Source organism: Perca flavescens, chromosome 2, assembly GCF_004354835.1.
Source record: "Perca flavescens isolate YP-PL-M2 chromosome 2, PFLA_1.0, whole genome shotgun sequence".
Lineage (NCBI taxonomy): Eukaryota > Metazoa > Chordata > Actinopteri > Perciformes > Percidae > Perca > Perca flavescens.
The window spans coordinates 38,395,612-38,417,358 of record NC_041332.1 but is presented as its reverse complement, the minus strand read 5'-3'; the positions used below and the strand labels follow the sequence as shown (position 1 = coordinate 38,417,358).

The window sequence follows — 21,747 nt, the reverse complement described above, 5'->3', positions numbered from 1 at the left end:
GACAAGTCACGTTTTCAGCATGAGGACAGTTCACATGTACCACGCAGCGACACAAACGTAAACAACAATGGAGGGAGGAGAGAGATGTGTGTTTTCTAGCTGGAAATACAGTCACTATTTAGAGTTTGTGTCAGCTAAAGACGGCAATATTAAGGTTCGTTGTACACTCTGTGCTGGTGGCGACTACGTCAAATTTAAAGAACCATTTGGAGTCGCAGCACTGCAGTCAAACTTACAGAGCAAGTCCCAGCAGGTGGAGCGAAGCAGAGAGGAGGTCCCCCACCACCCAAACAACAAAAGCTGGACTTTGGTGCTAAACCAGTAAGTGGGGGAGAGTTGAAGAAGTTGGTCGGGCAGTAGGCCTATGTTGTAGCGGAAATGCTGCCCTTAAACACGGTTGACTCGCTCTCTTTTGTGCCATAATAAACCAGATCCTACTATTGGCAACGCCGAGCTGCCTCACAGTAAACCGGTTGTCATTTTTATGTTGAGGCTGTGGGGGTGTTGTCGGCAGCTGCTGCATGTAACTAATAAAGTAACTTGTAAACAAACTTTGTTACTTTTAAAATCAAGTAATCTGTAAAGTAACTAAACTACTTTTAAAATCAAGTAATCTGTAAAGTAACTAAGTTACTTTTTCAAAGTAACTGTGGCAACACTGAAATCAACAAATAATCATGATAATTAATCGTGATCTCAATATTGATCAAAATAATCGTGATTATCATTTTGGCCATAATTGTGCAGCCCTACCGAGACTCCTATTCACAAACGCCAGATGGATCGCACACAAAATGGATATATATGCTACAGATACACACGAAACAGCTGCTTGATGGTTATTACCGAAGCCTGAACACATTCACTCATCCCAGACGGCAGCTAGCAGCTAACAGGGTAGCTGAATGTAAACAATGTCTGAGTTGAAAACGCATGTTGTTGTCATGTAAGGGCCCTGTTCATGTTGCACAGACATTTTAATTGCATTTTGTGTCTGCACAAAGGCACTCTTTATCTTATGCCCCGCCAAAAAAAACATACATATACATACATATTAACGTAAAAATTGCCCGGAGTTCTCCTTTAAGTCATTGCTTACAGACTAACTCATCAGGAGCAAAGTCTGGCCTAAGTAAATTCCCCCATGCAGCTTTAATGTGTCGAAAAGCTAACATTACAGTAACTTTTGTTGAACGGAGTAGAAATGGAAGAAGAGGATATGTCTGTTACTTTTCACTGGTTAACATCTCGGTTTCTTGACTTGGTTGTTGACATAAGTGTAGCTCTAATACAGTACAAAAGATGTTGCAAAGATTTTGCAAATGCAAGTTAAAAATACCCTGGGGGCTATAAGCACCCCCTGTTTTGAAATCCTAGTGACGTCCCTGGTCTATGGTATATAGACAGGGTACATACGGGTATAGACAGGGAGGACCACATACTGTTTTCTGTTTACCTTTCTTTTTATTTGTTACCTTTAAATATGAATACAAATAGTGCCAGATAAAGCAGTGGGTTCCTTACCTCAGCTGTAGGCTGTCACGCGGAGGAAACGTTTAGATGAACTTTTAACGGGGGAAACTATAGCGACAACAAAAAGTTTCTGGAATGCACCAAACGAAGTGCGCGGCGAAGGAGGAGCTGAGACGCAGAACACATTCTCTCTTTCTCTCTTTCTCTCTCTCTCTCTCGCGCTCTCTCTCTCTCTCTCTCCCATAAACAACACATCCCCGCAAGCATCCGCCTGCAAAGAAGAAAAGTCAGGGAGTGGTCGAAAGACACCTGAACTTAAAAAGGACTTTAACTTATCTCGAGATAAAAGGTAGGGATGAGACATTTTGTTCATTGTTATAACTAGACAGCAGTCTAAATGTCTCCTGTTACCGTCAGAGTTTGACGCTTACGCAATAAGCTCTGATCATGTGTGCGTAAAGTGCGCATAGACTGATGGCAGCACTCATCTTGTATGGCAAGCCGTTAAACATGTTATCCAACACTACTATCTGGGATGACATGTCAGATATCCAGAATAGGATTTTCTCCTAGTCAATCATATTCTCACCCGTCACAGTGATATCAGCAATAACATTCTGACAACTTTAATTGTACTTGTCCAAATTAAATCCTAAAAAAGTTTAAGATTAGTGAGATTAATAGTTGGACTGGATATGCTATTATATGGAGCTAAGTCGGGGCCAAATGTTTTGTTCATTTGAAAAAAATATATATAGTTGAAAAACTAAAGCTTGAAATTGAAAATTTAAGTTTTGGTCAAAACTTGGAAAAAATAAAACCATGTATTCAAACTAAAAATAAGTGTACCAATTTTTCTTTCAGTTTGAATAAAATATAGATTCAATTCTGGACTTATTTTGAATAAATTATAAATTATAAATTTTCATTTTTCACTTTTATATTTGTTTTCAGTTCCACATTTCATGTTTTCAGATTCAAAACTTTTTTTTACGGCTTCAAATCTTTTTTTTACAGCTTCAAATCTTTTTTTTTTCGTTTTCAGATCAGTTTTTCACTTTCAGATCATTTTTTTTTGGTTTGAGACTTTTGGCCCTGATTTTGCGTGGGGGCGTGGCTTCAAATCAGAGGGGCGTGGCATTATGAGTGACAGCCATTCAAAGAAGGCAGAAGACTCCTCTGTCATGTTGCCTTCAGGAAATGGTGTTACTGTGAGAACTATGACTGAATGCTTTCTATCCACTATATACATGTGATTTTTACTTAAACTGATGCCAGTGACAAAGTTCCATTTAAAAAATGGCCAAAAATCAGGGCCAAAAGTCTGAAACCGAAAAAAAATGATCTGAAAGTGAAAAACAGATCTGAAACCGAAAAAAAAGATTTGAAACCGAAAAAAAAAAGATTTGAAGCCGTAAAGGTGAAATGTGGAACTGAAAACAAATATAAAAGTGAAAAATGAAAATTTTCTAATTTATTCAAAATAATTCCAGAATTTAATCTAAATTTTATTCAAACTGAAAGAAAAATTGGTACACTTATTTTTAGTTTGAATACATGGTTTTATTTTTTCCAAGTTTTGACCAAAACTTAAATTTTCAATTTCAAGCTTTATTTTTTCAACTATATATATTTTTTTCAAATGAACAAAACATTTGGCCCTGATTTAGCTCCATACTATTATTGCTATTTATTGATATGTGTAATTCAATACTTCCTTGTCAAAAAGAGCAAAAAATGTGATTCAAACTAGTTACATGTGTCTGCTATTAAATTATGCAGCTGTTATATCTGCAACCCAAACAGATAATGCACGGTTTACTCACAAATACAAGGAGTAAAATGTTACAATTTACCCCATATTCCGGCCCGGTTAGTTGTACCAAACACTGGGGTGAAATGTTACATCATGAACATCTTTCATTTCACATTGAAATTACTTTTTAACATAATATTTGAGTGTGTCTTTCTTTTCCAAGAAACTTTAAGAAAATTTGAGAAATTGGACCTTTGTTACAACTATCCCCGGTCTCCCCTACTATCCAATTGTTACTGGTCATCATTTTATTTCAGAAATCCCAAATGAAAAAAACACAGATATCCACAATATTCATTATTCAGATTACTTTGTTCATTCTGATTGTGGTTATCTGAAATTGCAGTTTTACTAGTCATAATGCCAATTACATTTGTATCTGAAATTGGATGGATTGGAACAATTCTGTTGCAGATATGTAGAATGTTGATTGTGGATATGAAGAATGTCATTGAGGATATCTGAAATGTTGTTTTTCACTCTTGGAAGAATGGAGTTCTAATATCCAGTCTAGCTGTTAGCTGTTGATTGTCCCCTGCATGGCGACAGTAGCAGTCACAGTGCTGCGTGATGCTGGTCTGAGCTGCTGCCGTTTTGGGGCAGAGAAAGAGACAGTTTGTGTTTGTGTTTGTGTTTGAATATAAAATAACTATTTAACTGAGACCTCAACCTGTAGTTGATTGGATCGTTGTACAGTTCCATTGGATCACAGCACTACCAAAATTGGATTTTCAATAAAAGTGGAATATTTTTCACATGTGTAACCGTGGACCCACTGGGGACAGGAACAGGAAATTCAGGAAAAGGTCATTTGAGAGGCAGCAACATAGCAAACACAACACAAAGCTGTCCCCCCTCATGAGTCACGTTACAGAACTGTGAAGTAGAACTGTCAGAAGTCTCCAGGCCGACGAGAACGGGAACCAGCTCCAAGTCTTAATGAAAACTAAATGTAGCTTTTTTTTTTTACATTTGTTTTCATTTAAATCATCTACATAGTTGTATTCATCCCATTGAACATGTCTAAGTGTCAGACAGAGCGACAGCGCCACTGCAAAATAGCCTCGGGAAGGAACTTGTTTTGGTGGAACATGTGTACATTCAAAAGTAGTTTCAGTCGTGCAACAGAAAACTCAGATTGGTCAGACAGTCTAGCTAGCTGTCCAACCAGCTTTGTTAGCTTACGCTTGCTGATCATTGAAGGACCACTGTACCTCACCACAATACAAAATGTCAAGACTGATTCAATAAAACACTGGTAAAAGAAAGTCATCAGAGTCCTGCACAAGCTGAATGATTTCATCTTCCTCAAAAAGAAAAGTCTCTGTTGGGCCTTTTTACAGGCAGCATCTGTGTTGCTCTCAAAAGATAATTTGCTGTCAATGATGGTTCCTAAATATTTATATTAATCTACTGTCTCAAAATTCATGTTCTGAATAATAAAGTTTGTGAAACATTGTGCTGTGATCTATCTTCTTTGTGTGTTTGTTTAAAACATTGCTGTACCTGTGTTCAGGCGATGGCGGTGGAAGTCAGCAGGGATCTGACGGTGCAGGTGCTGCAGGATGTGAACGCTGCCAAGCTAATTGACAGACAGCAGGCGGTGCGCGCTGCTGTCAGGAGAGGAGAGCCCAAATGTCTGGGGGTGAGTCCAGAACTGAGCACACAGAGCGGGAGAGGGATGAGTGGGTTAAATTAAGAAAAGGACTGAGATTTAAAGGAAGGGTCCTACGTACTGAAAGATAGAGTTGTGAGACGTCCAGGAGACGGATGAGCACATCAACATCATTGTTGCATCTCTGTGTATCTGCTGCAGAGAGGTCCAGGATGTGTTGAGCCTAGCTTAGCATATTGACTGGAATCAGGGGGGATACTGCTAGCGTCGCTCCTTCAAAAGTGAAAGAGTAGACCTTAGAGGTGCTTTGTGGAACTTATCTTTACATACAGTGTTACTCACCAAAACACGTGTGTATCCGTGACCTCGAACATTACAGTATTTTACGATTGCTATGACATTTTTTTCAAAACTTGTAACAACTTTGCTAAACTCTTAACACAGCAACATTGTATAGCCTGTGTAGGCCATACAATTAACACATTTCTTGTTGCTTTGACACAAAATGCATACAGTTAACACAAATGTAAAATGCTTGAACTTACATACTCAACAAGCTCATCCAAGACCAAAAACAATGGATCTTTACTGCCAAATTTACAAATGCTTTCACTCTGTATGTCAGAACAGATAACGTCAATAAAGTCAAAGTGAACAGGTGTTCATATTGTAAATTGAAACACAAATATATCCCCTGGATTTTGTTCCATTGCTACTGAGAAACAGCTGATTGAAGATATGCAAATATATCGATCACAGCTGATTGACATCTAGGAAACAAACTAAGTTGTTGAGGGTCTTTCAATCACATGACCATATGGTAGTACATAAAAGAGGTCCTATTTGAACAATAAAGATGAACACAAAGAAAGGAGGAAAATGCCTGCACGAGGGAGAGGAAGACGAGTACCAGGACAATTCTGTCTGTCTCTCTAGAGCAGGCGCACATATACTTGGAGGTTTGTGCCTCGACGCAGAGGTCCAGGGTTCAAATCCGACTTGTGACAATTTCCTGCATGTCTTCCCCCCCCCTCTCTCTCTCCCCTTTCTCAACTAGCTGTCCTGTCAAATAAAGGCGGAAATGCCCAAAAAATAATCTTTAAAAAAAATGTACTAAACCCAACAAAACAAAAATGTAGAGAGGCTTCAAGAGAAACTGCAGTGCAAAACACAATCTATGATCAATACAATCACTTCTGTCTGTTGTATAAGGGCAGACCTGACTGACACATATAAAATAATACAGTTTCTGTAATTCCATGGGATGTTAGTGTTTTGTATGACATTGTGCTATGATTGACTAAATGTTCCTTTTGGGAGAGAACATGTGTTAGTGTTTTGTAAGAATTATTTGATTTTGAGACATGATTGCATTATTTTGGTAAACATAGTGTATAGTGTTAGTGAATTATTGTATTTTGAAAATCATTGTTGGAGTTTACAATGTGTGATTTTGAGAATAAAATGTTTTTGCAGATTGTGTCTTGTAGGTGTGTTGGTGCGTTTACCTTCATGTTGTCCTCATTTTCAAAAAGTTTCTATATCAGAAATTTGGATTTTGTTTCTACAAAATTGCCAAAAACAATAACCAGGATGGTTCCATACAACGTTCTTCACAAGTAAAATACATAATCAGTTCACTACTTTCATTGAATTTGGGTGTTTTATACAATTTTATTGCATTTGAAAAAGAAATTGATTAAAGAACGTTGAAAAAAGTGACTAAAATGTTGGAAAAAGCATCAAAAATGTCATTTCAAATTAAGCGCAAAAAAAAACATCAGGAAAAGCGACAACAGTTTCAAAAAAGAAAACCAAAATGTTGAAAAGAAAGTTTTATTTTTAAATAAAAAAAAAAAGTTGCACGGTCGACGGGAAGACAACACAAGGGTTAAGAGTTTAGAAAAGCTGTTAAAAGAATTGAAAAAATTGTCATAGCGATCGTATAAAACTGTAAAGTATTTTTTAAATGATTTTCAATCCAGCAGTATTTACATCTTTACTTTCTAACAGACTTCTTCCTGTCTTTGTTGGTGCATGTCTTGGTGTGTTACAGCCACCTGTAGATCAGTGTGAAACATGCTGTACATGTGTGTTTACAGCATGTCTGCCTCAAGCACATGCATTAAACAAACTAAACAGAGAGCACTCATAGAAAAACACAGGTCCAGAAGCACAGCTACAAGTCCAACACTCCACAGGGAAGCAGTTAGCTGTGACACCAGCTACAGGAAACCTGCCGTCCCATTCTGCAGGACTCATCACTGTGGGGGGGACTGTGGGCGTGTTGGTCTAAAAGTTGTGTTGGAAGGATTGTGGCAGTTTTACATAAAAAACAACAACATATGGATAACTTTACATTGGACATTGAAGATTTGAAGGTGGGGTGAAAAACCTAAAGGTTTTGCTAAATATCAAAATTGAAACAAAATAATAGTGATGTCAAAACACACACACACAAGCACACACAGCGTATTCATAAGAAGAAGTTTATTTAATGTAGTACCTTTTACAGACAAAGTCACAGTGTGTGTGTGTGTGTGTGTGTGTGTGTGTGGTGTCTGCCAGGTGAGCCAGGTGATGCTGGGGCTGATGGTCATGTCCTACTCCATTCCTCTGCACTTCACTGAGGTCACTGAGGTTGTCCACCTGGGAGTTCCATGGTGGAGCGGCCTGACGGTGAGTCTATGTGTGTGTGTGTGTGTGTGTGTGTGTGTGTGTGTGTGTGTGTGTGTGTGTGTGTGTGTGTGTGTCTGTGTGTGTGTGTGTGTGTTTCTACTGATATTTTGTGTTCTTAAAAGAAAAGAAAAAGTCAACATGAACTTTTAAAGGCTTCGGTCAAATGGATTCTTAATGTTGTAATGGAACATAATGTCTCCCTGTGCTGACTGTCTCCTACGGGTGTGTGATGTCCCTCTTGCTGTCTGTCTCCTGTCTCCGGGTGTGTTATGTCCCTCTGTGTTGACTGTCTCCTGGGTGTGATGTCACTCTGTGCTGTCTGTCTCCTGGGTGTGATGTCACTCTGTGCTGTCTGTCTCCTGTCTCCGGGTGTGTGATGTCCCTCTGTGTTGACTGTCTCCTGTCTCCTGGGTGTGATGTCACTCTGTGCTGTCTGTCTCCTGTCTCCGGGTATGTGATGTCCCTCTGTGCTGACTGTCTCCTGCCTCCTGGGTGTGAGGACCCCCTGTGCTGACTGTCTCCTGTCTCCTGGGTGTGTGATGTCCCTCTTTGCTGACTGTCTCCTGGGTGTGATGTCCCTCTGTGTTGTCTGTCTCCTTGGTGTGTGATGTCCCCCTGTGCTGACTGTCTCCTGTCTCCTGGTTGTGTGATGTCCCCCCTGTGCTGACTGTCTCCTGTCTCCCAGTTCATCGCAGCGGGAGTGGTCGCTATCGTCTTGGACAAACACAGCAGCATGAAGATTGTGAGTCTATAACACATATACATGCAACTAGAAGGTGTAAGAGTGTATGCATAGTTAAACACACTCTCACAAGCTCACATTACTGTATTGTATCTACACTTCATTTAATATTGTATGTGGTGTTTTCTTTTGCGGGTTGCAAATGTTCTACCAAAACAGGTTCCTTCCTGAGACTATTTAGCAGAGTCACTGTCACTGCGTCTGGAGCTTAGCACCGCCCAAAATGATTGTGATCGGTTTAAAAAGATGCCAACAACCCACTGCGTTTTTTTCTCCGATCCCAGAATGCATCTGTGGTGAAGTCTGCTGCAAAATGCTGCTGCTCGGTTTTTAACAAATACATCTAGACGTGCACACATCACTCCCGTTCTTTACACTCTACATTGGCTCCCTGTGCGTTTTAGAATAGATTTTAAGATTTTATTGTTTGTTTTTAAAGCCCTTAATGGCCTGGCCCCGGAGTACTTATCCAAGATTTTAACCCTGCGTGAGCACAGCCGGTCTTTGCGGTTTTCTAACCAACTGGTTTTAGAAGTGCCGAGGTCAAGGTACAAACGATGGGGTGATCAGGCTTTTGCGGTTGCTGCCCCGAGACTCTGGAACAAGTTACCACCTGATATTCGCACTATTACAGATGTTGCTCTTTTCAGGTCTAAACTCAAAACCTACCTGTTTTGAATGGCTTTTAATACGCACTAGTGGTGTGACAATTTCCTCTTCCTGTTTCTATGTAACCTTTTATGATTTTACTGTTTTCTACGTTTCATTCTTCTTATTGCAATTCTTATTCTGTTCTTAGTTCCTGATGTGAAGCACTTTGTATACGGGCTGGTTGTTGTAAAGCGCTATACAAATACATTTTGATTGATTAATTGATTGATTGAAGTCAGACCTTCCTCCACAGCACTGTGGAGATAGAGCTGGATACATTAGACTTTGCTAGAGACTAGCAAATATTCAACATGCCCAAGGAAATGTGACCAGCTAAAACACATGGGGCTCTATTTTAACGATCTGAAACGCAAGTATCAAACGCGAAACGCAAGTAGCTTTGTGGGCGGATCTAAAATGGGTTGGTCTGAAGTAGCTAGGTGTGGTTTGGGCGTAACGTGCAATAAACCAATCAGAGCGTCATCTCACATTCCCTTTAAAGGAACACGCCGACTTATTGGGACTTTAGCTTATTCACTGTAACCCCCAGAGTTAGACAAGTCGATACATACCCTTCTCATCTCCGTGCGTGCTGTAACGCTGTCTGACGCCCCCAGCATTAGCTTAGCCTAGCACAGATCCTGCAGGTAACTGGTTCCATCTAGCCTACTGCTCCGAATAAGTGACAAAATAATGCCAACATGTTCCTATTTACATGTTGTGATTTGTATAGTCACAGCGTGTACAAATAACAAGGTCACATGAGACACAGCCATCTTCTAACCGTATAAACTGGGAACTATATTCTCAGAAAGGCAAAGCACTGCTACTTCTGCTACTTGGGCAGAGTAATATGCTTGCGGCACCTGAGATGCCCAGAGCAGCTTCGCCTTTCTGAGACTATAGTTCCCAGTTTGTTTATAGTTAGAAGACGGCTGTGTCTCATGTGACGTTGCTATTTGTACACCCTGTGACTCTATAAATCACAACATGTAAATAGGAACATGTTGGTGTTATTTTGTCACTTATTCGGAGCAGTAGGCTAGATGGAACCAGTTACCTGCAGGATCTGTGCTGGGCTAAGCTAATGCTGGAGGCGTCAGACAGTGTTACAGCACGCACGGAGATGAGAAGGGTATGTATGGATTTGTCTAACTCTGGGGGTTACAGTGAATAAGCTAAAGTCCCAATAAGTCGGCGTGTTCCTTTAAGAGCAGGTGCGCTTGTTACATGGCGGTTTGCTATTATGACGGCGGATTTGCCTCCCGCACGCCAGCGGGAGCTGTCCGGGATGCGGCAAAATAATAAATGCCCGTCTTGTTCGGGTGGTGATGTTGCTGCGTCCTCTCGGGCGCATCTCCTCAAGTCTGGAGAGGATTGGGCCTCCTGCTCCTGTTGTGTCCCTTCCTCCTCCCCACACTCCATCTCTGGCCATCCGCTCCACCAGGAGCACATCCCGCATTGCCACTCCTGGACCCTCAAGTGTCCAATCCCGCCGTATATTATTATTATTATTATTATTATTATTATTATTATTATTACTATTATTATTATTATTATATGTCCTCATTTATGTCATCAACACATCCATGATTCATGGAAATGTTGTGTAAAATACAACAAGCCACAAAGAATTTTGCAACTTTTTGAGGACTGTACTGTAAAGTGCCTCCTGAGCTATCCAAACACCTGAAGCGCATTTTCAGTAATATTTTTCCTTGTAATTATGTATGGTTTGCAGAAATGGGAACTGCGGCGTCCGTGTAGATGAGAGAAGCGCAGTGTAAACGCGCTGTGTGCACACGCTACATTATGGCCAAGCATGCGCCCCTAAAATAGCATCTGAATAACGCGCCACTGACTTTAGACCAGGTTTTTCCTGGTCTGTGGCGGAATTGTTTTCTGAAACTGCAAAATAGTACCAGGGAACGTTTGCGCCTGAACACGCCTCCTCTTTTTGCTGAACCACCCCCGGGAGCGCAAATTCATTCCCTAATTTACTGACGTGCGTCTGTGGAGGGAAAAATACCATGTGGGTGCAAAATAGGAATTATACATGCGTCGGTGTACAAAGGCAATTGCGTTGGGTGCAAGATAGGGCCCATAGGGTTAAAGTCCAGCTCTATGTCACTGCATCTGTTCTTGTACAGCTGAAGCTGCTCATATTACTGCTAGACTTTTCTGCCCCTGTATAACATTTCAAATGTGTGTGTTTTTTCAGCTGCAGGTGTGTTTGCTGGCGAGCTTTGTGTCCACTGTTCTGTCAGTGGTGGCGGTGATCATCTACTCTGTAGACATAGACAGGAACCCTGAGGTGCTCTGCGTCGAGACGCAGGATGAAAGCTGCAATGAGAAGCAATACGCCACGGTTGGTACTAGCCACAGTAAGGTCACCATGCACCATGCAGACAACACATCTGAACGCTTGAAATACTTCAACCGTAAAGTGATGCTGCAGGGTTGATAGATTGATTCATATTATTTGTATTCATATATATATATATCATATCATATATATCATATATTCAATATATCATATTATTTGACCCTTTCGTTATAAGATACGATACAGCTTTGCACCATACATTAAAAAACCTAAACAAAGTCAGGATAACACAGGGGGGGAGCAAGTGGCAGCAGATAAAGCATCAATCATCACATCTATACACATATTAAATAGATTCATCAAGACAATACAGTAATAATAATAAAAAAAAACATACTACGATTGGCATCTGAGCCATTTTTTCAGTGCCTGCTTAAAACCTCCTAAACTTCTGACCATCTTTAGATTTCCTGGCAACTTGTTCCACAGGCATATTGCTATACAAAAAGGACTCCTTACATACAGGTACAAAATCAGTAGCTGTGAATGTCTCTCACTCTGTTAAAATAATTGATTAAATATTTGGGGACAGCCCCATGCACAGTCCTATGTACCATGCACAGGTGAATCTGAGAGACTCGATCTTCTACTTTTAACCACCCAATAGTCTTAAAATGAGAAGTGTCAAGATGAGATCTCAGGGGGACCCAGTGGAAATGTTGATTACTGGGGGTGTCCTTTTGGAGACGCCGAATATTAGTGCAGTCCAAAGGAGGGGGTCAGGGACACTTTCTGTACTTCCTCTGCCCTGCCGGACTCTGGCCCCCCATTAAATACACAATGACTCTACATTTTGATATCTTCATCAGCTCTTTTATATGACTGTAATCCCTCAAGGTGAGGGGATAGAAAGAAATTGTTAACATAACTTAAATATAGTCTTCATATGGTCTTGCATGTACTTATTATTTTCCCCTGCCTGTTTTTGCTTGGAACTTACCACACATACTGTTTATACAGTATATTGATATTTAATGATTCCTGAACACAATTGTTTTGGTCTGCATCTCCTCCTTCAATTTGAATGCCACCAAGACAATTGATATGTCGTTGACTGCAACATTTTAAAAATATAGCACACCCATCAATAAGCTCAGTATAAAATAAACGTGAGGTATTAAAAACTGTGTAGATGTAGACAGTGCCAGGATAGCTTTATCTATAAATGAAGAAAAGAAAAGAAACTCCCTGTGAGAGATGTTTACATGTAACTGGGGATCAGATAAATTCATCGAAGGGATTTTTTTGAAGAAGGAAAATCAATAAATAAATCCTGTCCGACCCACTCCCAGCGGCTGTCCTTCCTGATCCATGTGTCGTGTTTGTGTTGCGGTAACAGACATTAATGCGCGTGCTTTGTGTCCTTTCCAACAGAGGCTGAGCCGGGGGATAAAGTCGGCCCTCCTCGTCTTCACTCTGGCCCAGACAGCCATCTCAGCCGTGCTCGGCTTCCTTCTCTTAAGGCACAGATGCGGTTTCGGACAGTACGCTGTAAGACTCCAACTTCAATTCTATTTACAGTATCAAATCATGACAAAAGTTATCTCAAAACACTTTACAGGTACGTCTAGACCACACTCTGTAATTTACAAAGACCCAACAATTCCAGTAATTCCTTCCAATGTTCATTGGGCTGTAAGACATGTTGGTCTTTTATTAGTGGTGGTTTGACATTATTAACAGGCTGACATGTTAATAATGTCTTTCAGCTAATAACAAGGCTCAATTCATACGCGATACATGCCAAAGGATTTATGTCACTGTCTTGTGGCTGTTGCTATGGTGATGAAGTCAATACTAGCTGACACTGACACTGACTGTATTTATATAGCGCTTTTTTTGTCTTAACGACTACTCAAAGCGCTTCAAAATAATACAGTACATTAAGACATTGGCTTCTTCTGAATATATAATATAAATAGTTGACAACATGGCTGGAAGTTCAAAAACTCAACTCAAGTCAAGTACAGCTAACCAAGCCACTGTGGGTCAGCGGGGGTCCGGGGCCTTGTTGATGAGGCTGACTGCTGAGGGGAAGAAACTGTTCTTATGGCGTGCTGATGGACCGCAGCCTCCTGCCAGAGGGGAGGGGTCCTAAACATTTACAAATTGCAATACTTAACATCAAAGCTAACTTTAAGACACACGCGATAATGTGATAATCCAGGGTTATGTTAACCTTGAATAAAGGCCCTTGTGAGAAAAGACAAATGTGCTCTGATAAGCACTGTGGCCAGACCACAAAGGGTTTGTCTATAAAGAACTGAAGCATGCAGCACAAACATAAAATCTTTCGGTTACACTTTACTTGAAGGTATCTACATGAGAGTGACATGACACATGTCATTAACGTGTCATAAAACATTATAAACAAGTCAAAAATGTTTATAACATAACGCTTCTTTTAGTAAGTGTTATTCGGTTTTGTCATGACAAATTATGGTTAGGGTTCATGTGTCATGACTATGTCACTGTCATGTCACGCTTATGTAGAAAACTAGTAAAAAGTAAAGTGTTACCAATCTTTCCAACCATCAGTGTCCTGAGTGGTCCGCTGCAAATCAAGTTTGTACAACCGAGTTCAGGGGGAAGGGAAGGAGAGAGAGGGTACGGGTTAGGTTTTACACAGGAAATGAAGAAATTAAAGGTAACAAAACAATTACAACAACAGTATAGTTTCCACTTTGCTATAGTTTTTTTTATAGCTCTGTAATGTAGTCAAGGGCGTATCTTTGGCTTCAACATTGGGGGGGTTGAGAGCTCCAACGATCTAGAGAGGTCATGTTACATGTATTGAAAAAAGTGACAAAAACATCGAAAAAATATTAGAAAAAAAAAGAAAAAACTCAACAAATAAAACTTGGAAAAAGAAACAAAAAACCTTTAAAAAAGGCACAAAAAACATGGGGAAAAGGGCAGAAAAAAATAATCAGAAAAGGCAACAAAAACAAAAAGCAAAAACATTGAAAAGGCTGTAAATTACGGCTAAGGACAGAAGGAATAGGGATAATCTTATTTTTCTTATAGTTAGTACCAAATTACTAGATATTTTCAGGAAACTTCTCAGAAATTATTAGGCAATTACAGACGCCACTTCTTTTAAACTAGCAGTTTGCACCACCCATTGGGAATTTCTACAGCTTCAACCAATATCTAATATCAGTCAGCCACTGGAGATGTGTGCGCGTTCAGAGACCACCTTGTCCAAAGTCCACATTTCCAGACTGAATTCAGTACATTATGAGCACACTGGGCTATCCTATGCTTTTTCAGTGTACCTGAATGCATTTGAAAACGTTCTGATATGAGAAGAGAGATGTCATGGATGCTCACTGTCTCTTTCTGCTCTCTTTTCCAGTCTCTCAGAGAGGCTGCTCCGACCACCCCCACATCACTCAACCCCCCCGACCTGAACTGACCAGTCAGCGGACCTGTAGGATCACTCCTCATCCCAACCTCTTCCACAGAGCCGACTCATCCCCTGTTCTATGTGCAGTGACGTTGACTATATGCTTGTAACGATGACTTATTCAATTCATTTATTTTATTTATAGTGTCAAATCATAAAGGACGTAATCTCAGGACCCTTTCTAGATACTCTAGGTCTAGACCCAACATTCCCCCAAGAGCACAGTGCCACCCGACATGTGACCCGCTGAGAGCGTGACTTTCTAAGGGCTTTTGTGAATATTAGATTACATAACACGTCAGCCAAGTGATTCAAAACTTTATTAATAAGCAACAGAGCTGTAGTAAATAAAATGTAATGGAAGAAACAATAAGGGCTCCTGAACACTGCCTGCGTGGCATGAGCGTGTCCATTTTTTTTTTGCCCACTCACGCCACGCTCACGCCACGCAGGCAGTGTGCAGGAGACCTAACTCTTACACATTGGCATGATGGTTCAAATATGACACCTTGAAAGATGCATTAAAGTAGACAGACTGACACATGAATAAACAAGGAGATTGTTTTCTCCTTGGTAAAAGTATCCCAAGACACTTTTGTGGCCATGAAATGTGAAAATGTCTCCTGATAATGGTACCAAACTTTCTGGGTGCAGGCTCTCAGTGCACCTAGGGGACGGACGGAGACAGAGTGGGAAGAAGAATCTGTCTTATACACAAAATAAGTGATTGCTTATGTATTCTCCTCTTTTATGACACTGTCAACACATCAAATGTACATTAAAAGCTCAAAGCTGACAAATGATTTAAATGCAACCTGCATTTGGAAGTGCAAGAGGGTCTTAGTTTGGAGACTAAGAGGAAGAAGGTTCTATGTTCTGCTCAGATCAAATTGAAACTATTTGACCATGATTGTAAACATTTACACATAGCTCTAAAGCGTGATTTATGGTTCTGCGGAGTCTCCACGCAGAGCTTTGACCGTAGCCTACGTAAGTAGCCTGAACTTTATACTTCAACTGCTTTGGTGTGTGTGTCGAACTCTTCAAGAGAATAGCAGGGTCGGGGCGCCCGGGTAGCTCAGTTGGTAGATCCCATATATAGAGGTTTACTCCTCGACGCAGAGGGCCCAGGTTCGACTCCGACCTGCAGCCCTTTGCTGCATGTCATTCCCCCCTCTCTCTCCCCTTTCATGTGCTGTCCTGTCAAAATAAAGGCTGAAAATGCCCAATAAATAATAAAAAAAAAAAAAAAAGAATAGCAGGGCCGGCATTTGTGTGTATGTGTGTGCGTGTGTGGTAGAGTGAGTCAAAGTGATTATCTTCAGAGCGAGTAGTGACTCTAAAGTCATAGTGAGAGAAATAAAGTGTCTCCCCTGTGCTTTCTGACCACGGTGGGCAAATCAGTAGCAGGAAAAGTGAACCCTCTCCTTGATTTCATGTTGTTTATGGAGAAGGAGAACCAGGAAATGAGTCAGGGAGAAATGCAACGCTACCGAGCCTCAGTCTAGCGACGAGGAGCATGGCAGGCTACGACGTAGGGTCCGTGTCTCCACGTCCCTACTTACTATATATACCCACGGCGTAGATTTAACCCTTGTGTTGTCTGGTCAAAAACGTTTTGGGCTCTTTTGGCACTTTTTTCAATGTTTTTGGCACTTTTTTGACGTTTAACGTTTCTTTTCACTACCATGTATAAACACCACTAACACAAAGTCATTACTAGATTTACACTTATTTTTGGAATTCATGGTCAATAAAAATGTAATTTATAGGAAATTATACCTAATTCGTGAGTTAAAAAGCAGAAATTATTAATTATTTAGACTAAAATTAAAGGAAGGATAATCACAGAATGGCATATGTGCATATGTCAACGTTTAGTCGAGATACTGTTTTTTTCAAATGCTAAAAAATTTAACAAAACACAAAATTCAATGAAAGTATAGATTTTTGTTGTACTTGTGAAGCGTGTTGTATGGAATGATCCATGTTATTTTTGGGTAATCAAAATTAGGTAGTTAAAAATAAATATTTCTGATATAGACATTTAGACAACGGTTCAAATTTGACCCGAAGACAACACAAGGGTTAACGCAGAAGCATAAATCACGCTTAAGTGTAGTGTCAGCATCATGCTGCAGGGATGCTTCTGATTGACCTGATTTAGATGTAGTCTGTAGGAAACCTGCCACTTTGCAGGAGTTCAATACCAATCTAAAGTTCATTCAAAACAGTTCACTTACTCATTTTTACAGTTTTTTTTTTTTTTTTTTGGACTTCAACCACAGAGGGAGTTTGCTCAGGATCTGATGACATGCAGCTCAGTAGTTTCACTGCATCAGCTCCACACGTCCAAACCTCACTTCCATACAGTTATAGCTCCATGCTCCCACACAGAAACGGAGCCCTCTGACTTCCAATCTGTTTCTTCATTTGAAGTGGTGTTGTTGCAGTCTTCTGTTTTTCTCACTTTTGGAACAGATATATGTGTATTGTACAAAGAATACATTATGTTCACTGTTTTCTTTTTCTAAACTGTTTACACAGTGCTATAAAAAAATATGTTCCTTTATTTTGTACAAAATTAAATCTTATGTACATATATATGAAATCAACCTGTGGTCCAGTGAGATACATTGTGTGTAAGTGTGTGACAGAGAAGGTACAGTATGGGGCTGTTGGGATAAAACAGGTCTTCAAATGCCGTGATTCCACTACGTGACTACTTCTGGTACCAGGTCCTTTTCTATATTTCCTTTTCCACTGTGGATACTTCCCACAGCATTCTCAGCTAATTGCCATAGTGCCGCTGGGTGAAACTGCCACAATATAATCTTTATCGCCACACTCAATCAAATCTTTCATCAGCAACCAACCAGAGAAAGGTCTGCACTTCCTCAACTGTACGGCGCAGTGTATATGGTCACTGGACTTCACTATTGACAAATGGCTACGTGGATATCAGTGGTGGTGTCTTTAAAGTGAAAATAGATATTTAATGTTGTGTACTCAGAGGTGTCAAAAGTATTCACATTCATTACTCAAATAGAAGTACAGATACTAGGGTTTAAAAAGACTTCTGTAGAAGTTGAAGTATCAACTCAAGGTTTTTACTCAAGTAAAAGTGTAAAAGTACTGGTTTCAAAACTACTTAAAGTATAAAAGTAAAAGTAATGTAAGGGGGAAATGCCATTAAGGACAAAAGCTTAGCCCGCCCCACAGGGGCCTAATAGTGCCAGCCCAGTCTCATGCCAGGTCGTTATATAGTCACGCAACCCGGTCTCACGCCAGGTCGTGTAATAGTCACGTTATTTTGAAGAGATGTGTCACCTTTTTCTGCTGAAGGTCGCAGGCCGATGATGCCATCAGGACCACATCATCTGTAAAAAGCAGTGATGAGATCCCCAGCCCACCAAACTGCAACCACGACTATGCCTCTACATCCTGTCCTTGAATATCACAAACAGGATTAGTGACAAAGCGCAGCCCTGGCGGAGGCCAACCCTCACCTGAAACGAGTCCGACTTACTGCCGAGAACCCGGACACAGCTCTAGCTTTGGTCGGACATGAATTGGATGGGCCTGAGGAGGAACGTGAGAAGTCTGGTACCACTGTAATTGGCACACACCCTCTGGCCCCCCATTTTTGAACAGGGGAACCACCACCCCGGTATGCCACTCCTTAGGCACTGTCTCAAACTTCCCCGCAATGTTAAGAGGCGTGTCCTGGAAGACATTATATGTGATATAAATGATCAGATTCTGATTAATCATCCCCTGCTTGCCAACCCTTTTGATTTTCCTGCCCGACTCCCTGAGCGAGTCGTGTTGAGTACAGCCTACTGTTTGCAGTCTTGCTGAGTTGGAGGAATGATTGTTTGGTTTTGGAATGTTTTCTTTCATGCACAAAATGGTGGGAAAGGAAACAATTGAAACTGATTTCTTCTGAAAAATATTGTAAAGATTGGGAAAGATTACAAGTTCTTTAAAATGTTGACTGGTTGAATATGCATTACAGTTTTTTTACAACACACATTTCTCTATACTGAGTTCACTGAACTTGTGACCACTGTTCAGACAGTGGTCTTCCGACGTGCAGCTTAGCACAGCAGTTAATCTCACAGCCAGAATGCACTGACTCAACCGAAACACTTAACACTCATTTCAGGATCAACTGTTGTACCAAAACACTGAACAACATTGGCCATCGTTATATATGATAATAATATAATATAATATAATGACCATTATATAAATGCTGACCATTTACTTATTTATTGCATTTATTGCTGCCTTACAGTACATGTCACAGAAATTAATCAGAAATGCTGCAATATGCTTCAAAAAGCTTTTTGCATAGAGTCATTCTAGTTATGCAATACAGAACGATACATATTCACATCATGTATGGGATGGCTGCAAATATAGAAATACAACCATTTCAATTTCAATCCACAGCACGCCTTCTGTCCTCTCTTGCAATACACCTGGTAGAAAATCCTTTTTGCATGCCTGATCCAGCCCTGGAGCCTCATGTATAAAAGACTTTCATACTAACAGAGCACCTTTCCTTTATACATCACAATCAACGTGAACGAGCCACCAGCCCCACCTTGCCTCCTCCCAGAAATTAATACATGCGCCCCTGACGTAATTCTTAGTCCAATCACAACGGCAACCCCCAATTTCCCTGCTGCAAAACACGAGGTGCTGATCACGGATGGAAGTGAGGAAGAAATGTTCTGTTTGGAGGTTTTTCTTCTGGGATAAGTAATAAAAGAAAACCTGTGAGTGGTAAATGGTGACAGGGCGGTGAATGCAGTGAACCATGGCAGAAATATAGTGTGTAGTGAGTATGTGGAAACTGAGTCCAGCGCGACGTAGACCCAAACCACCACGACCCAGGTGGATAGGGGGGACCCAGGTGACTTACACATCATCCACTGTATCAATTAACGCATCACACAGGACTTTGCCCACCCAACGCTGTGTTTGTTCCCGGGGAGATGGACCTGTACGTCTCGCCACCTGTGCGTGATTGAGGTCTGTAAACCTCAGCAACTGTACAGACTGCGCACAATATAGCAATATACAGAAGGCAACTGCAAGTATTAGTAGTAAGTGGAGTTTTCACACATTCTACGCCCTTGTGTTTATCAGAATTTATTAAGTAGCCTACAAATAAATAGTTAATAGCATTTCCCGTTGGGGTTTTGGCCTTTAGATGTAAAACATTATCCACATAAATGATCAAACTTCGATGGTGTATCAGCAGATATAATTATGTTTTTTTCATAGACAACGTCATAGATGTATGACAGTAACTGGAGTGTAAACTTTTCATTTTGAATTTGCCACGTTACAGAGACAAGACTTTGTGGACGGCCCGCACATTCTCGTGGCAAGATCCTTTTTATACATCACACTGTGTGAGTGAAAACCAGTGTACGCAAGTTTAATACATAAGGACCCTGGTGATCTTCTGCAGACCTTGTATCATCCAGCATGCATCATGTCCAAGAGGAACATCTGATCATGTAAAGGGTCCACCTCCACGAAGAAAAGAGTTCCTCTACGGGCTGGAGGAATGGAGAGTAAGGTGGAAGAAAGGTAAACCATACTGGGAGAGCACTCAGTGTTTCCAATTAGGAGTTTATGCATTCTTTTTTAACTTTCGGTTTTAATGTAGATATATCAGAATGTATCAAAGTAGTCTCATTACAGAAATTGTATATTATGCTATTTAAATTGAACAGTTTTTACAATAGTATGTAAACCTGTGCAAAATTAAGCGGAATTAGCGGAATTAGCGGAGGTTTGGTGGTGGTTAAAAAGAGTTGATGGATTTTGAAAGATGTGGTTATTGAATACATTTAGTGTCAAAGCAATGAAAAGGGATCCACAGTTGAGTTCTACAACTCAAGTACAATTGACTGCTGATGCCCTGACTGAGAAGTTCTGAAAAAGTGAACTTAATAATGAGAAATGCGTGTTAGCAAAAAAACTGTAGTTCTGGTGATTGCAACATCACAAATTCCTGAGAACAGGGTTTGAGAGACCGTTGCCATGCAACGCTCCAGACAATCTGATGACAAAGCAACGGCCCCGTCTACATTTTCAGCCATGCCTCAGCTGTTCAGTAGGCTTTATCGGCATGGAATGTGACATGTGTTGCCAAAGCTCATATTCAATTATGAAATACAAAGAAAACAATTAGCAAAAATAAATAAATAAAATGAAGTAAATAACAATAATATATAATGGAATAAAATACATAATAGCTAAATGAGATAAAATAATACATAGAGTAATACAAGTAAAGGAGATGGTGGTGGTAATCAGAATGATGTACAAGTAAATCCTAATGTTGCCTGGTAGCCAAAACTGCACACTGTTTCTGTTCCCCTATTGCCATCCGTGTGTGTGTGTGTGTGTGTGTGTGTGTGTGTGTGTGTGTGTGTGTGTGTGTGTGTGTGTGTGTGTGTGTGTGTGTGTGTGTGTGTGTGTGTGCGCGCGTGTGCGTGTGTGGTACTGTGTTTGATTAACCAGGGAAACATTGTTGAGTAAAATCCAAACATTGCTCAACTCAGCAAATTGAGCCAAACTCCAGAGAAACAGTTTGTTCTAAATAAGCTGTAACTTTGGAAGATCTCCACTTTATAACTTTTGACTGTTTATGACATGTACTCATGTTAGGAAGAGATCAATTCCCAGTCAGCAGGAGAAGAGGAATTATTACAGCCACCTGGGACCTCTGTGTTACTGAAGAGTCACTTAACACTGTCTTAGAGACAATGTTAGGACATTTGTCTGTCTCGTCCCTTCATTTCAGCCACATTCCCACTTCCTCAAAGCCGTTCATTTAAATTCTCTGCCTGCCCACCAGATGCCTTTGACTTTCCCTCCAGTCCCAGTCACCTGAAGCAGCATGGTGGCCCAATGGTTAGCGCTATGGCCTCACAGGTTCTGGGCTAGA

At 40.5% G+C, this 21,747-nt stretch overlaps 1 protein-coding gene across 1 annotated transcript; it reads left to right on the top strand.

The window, feature by feature from the left end:
* The first annotated feature begins 1,495 nt into the window (after positions 1-1,495).
* On the top strand, positions 1,496-15,574 carry tmem176 (transmembrane protein 176). The gene is made up of 7 exons (XM_028594621.1): positions 1,496-1,822; positions 4,806-4,934; positions 7,473-7,583; positions 8,269-8,325; positions 11,198-11,344; positions 12,737-12,853; positions 14,721-15,574. The coding sequence occupies exons 2-7, from the start codon at positions 4,809-4,811 to the stop codon at positions 14,778-14,780; spliced, it is 618 nt and encodes a 205-aa protein (XP_028450422.1). The 5' UTR covers positions 1,496-1,822; positions 4,806-4,808; the 3' UTR covers positions 14,781-15,574.
* The last annotated feature ends 6,173 nt before the right edge of the window (positions 15,575-21,747 follow it).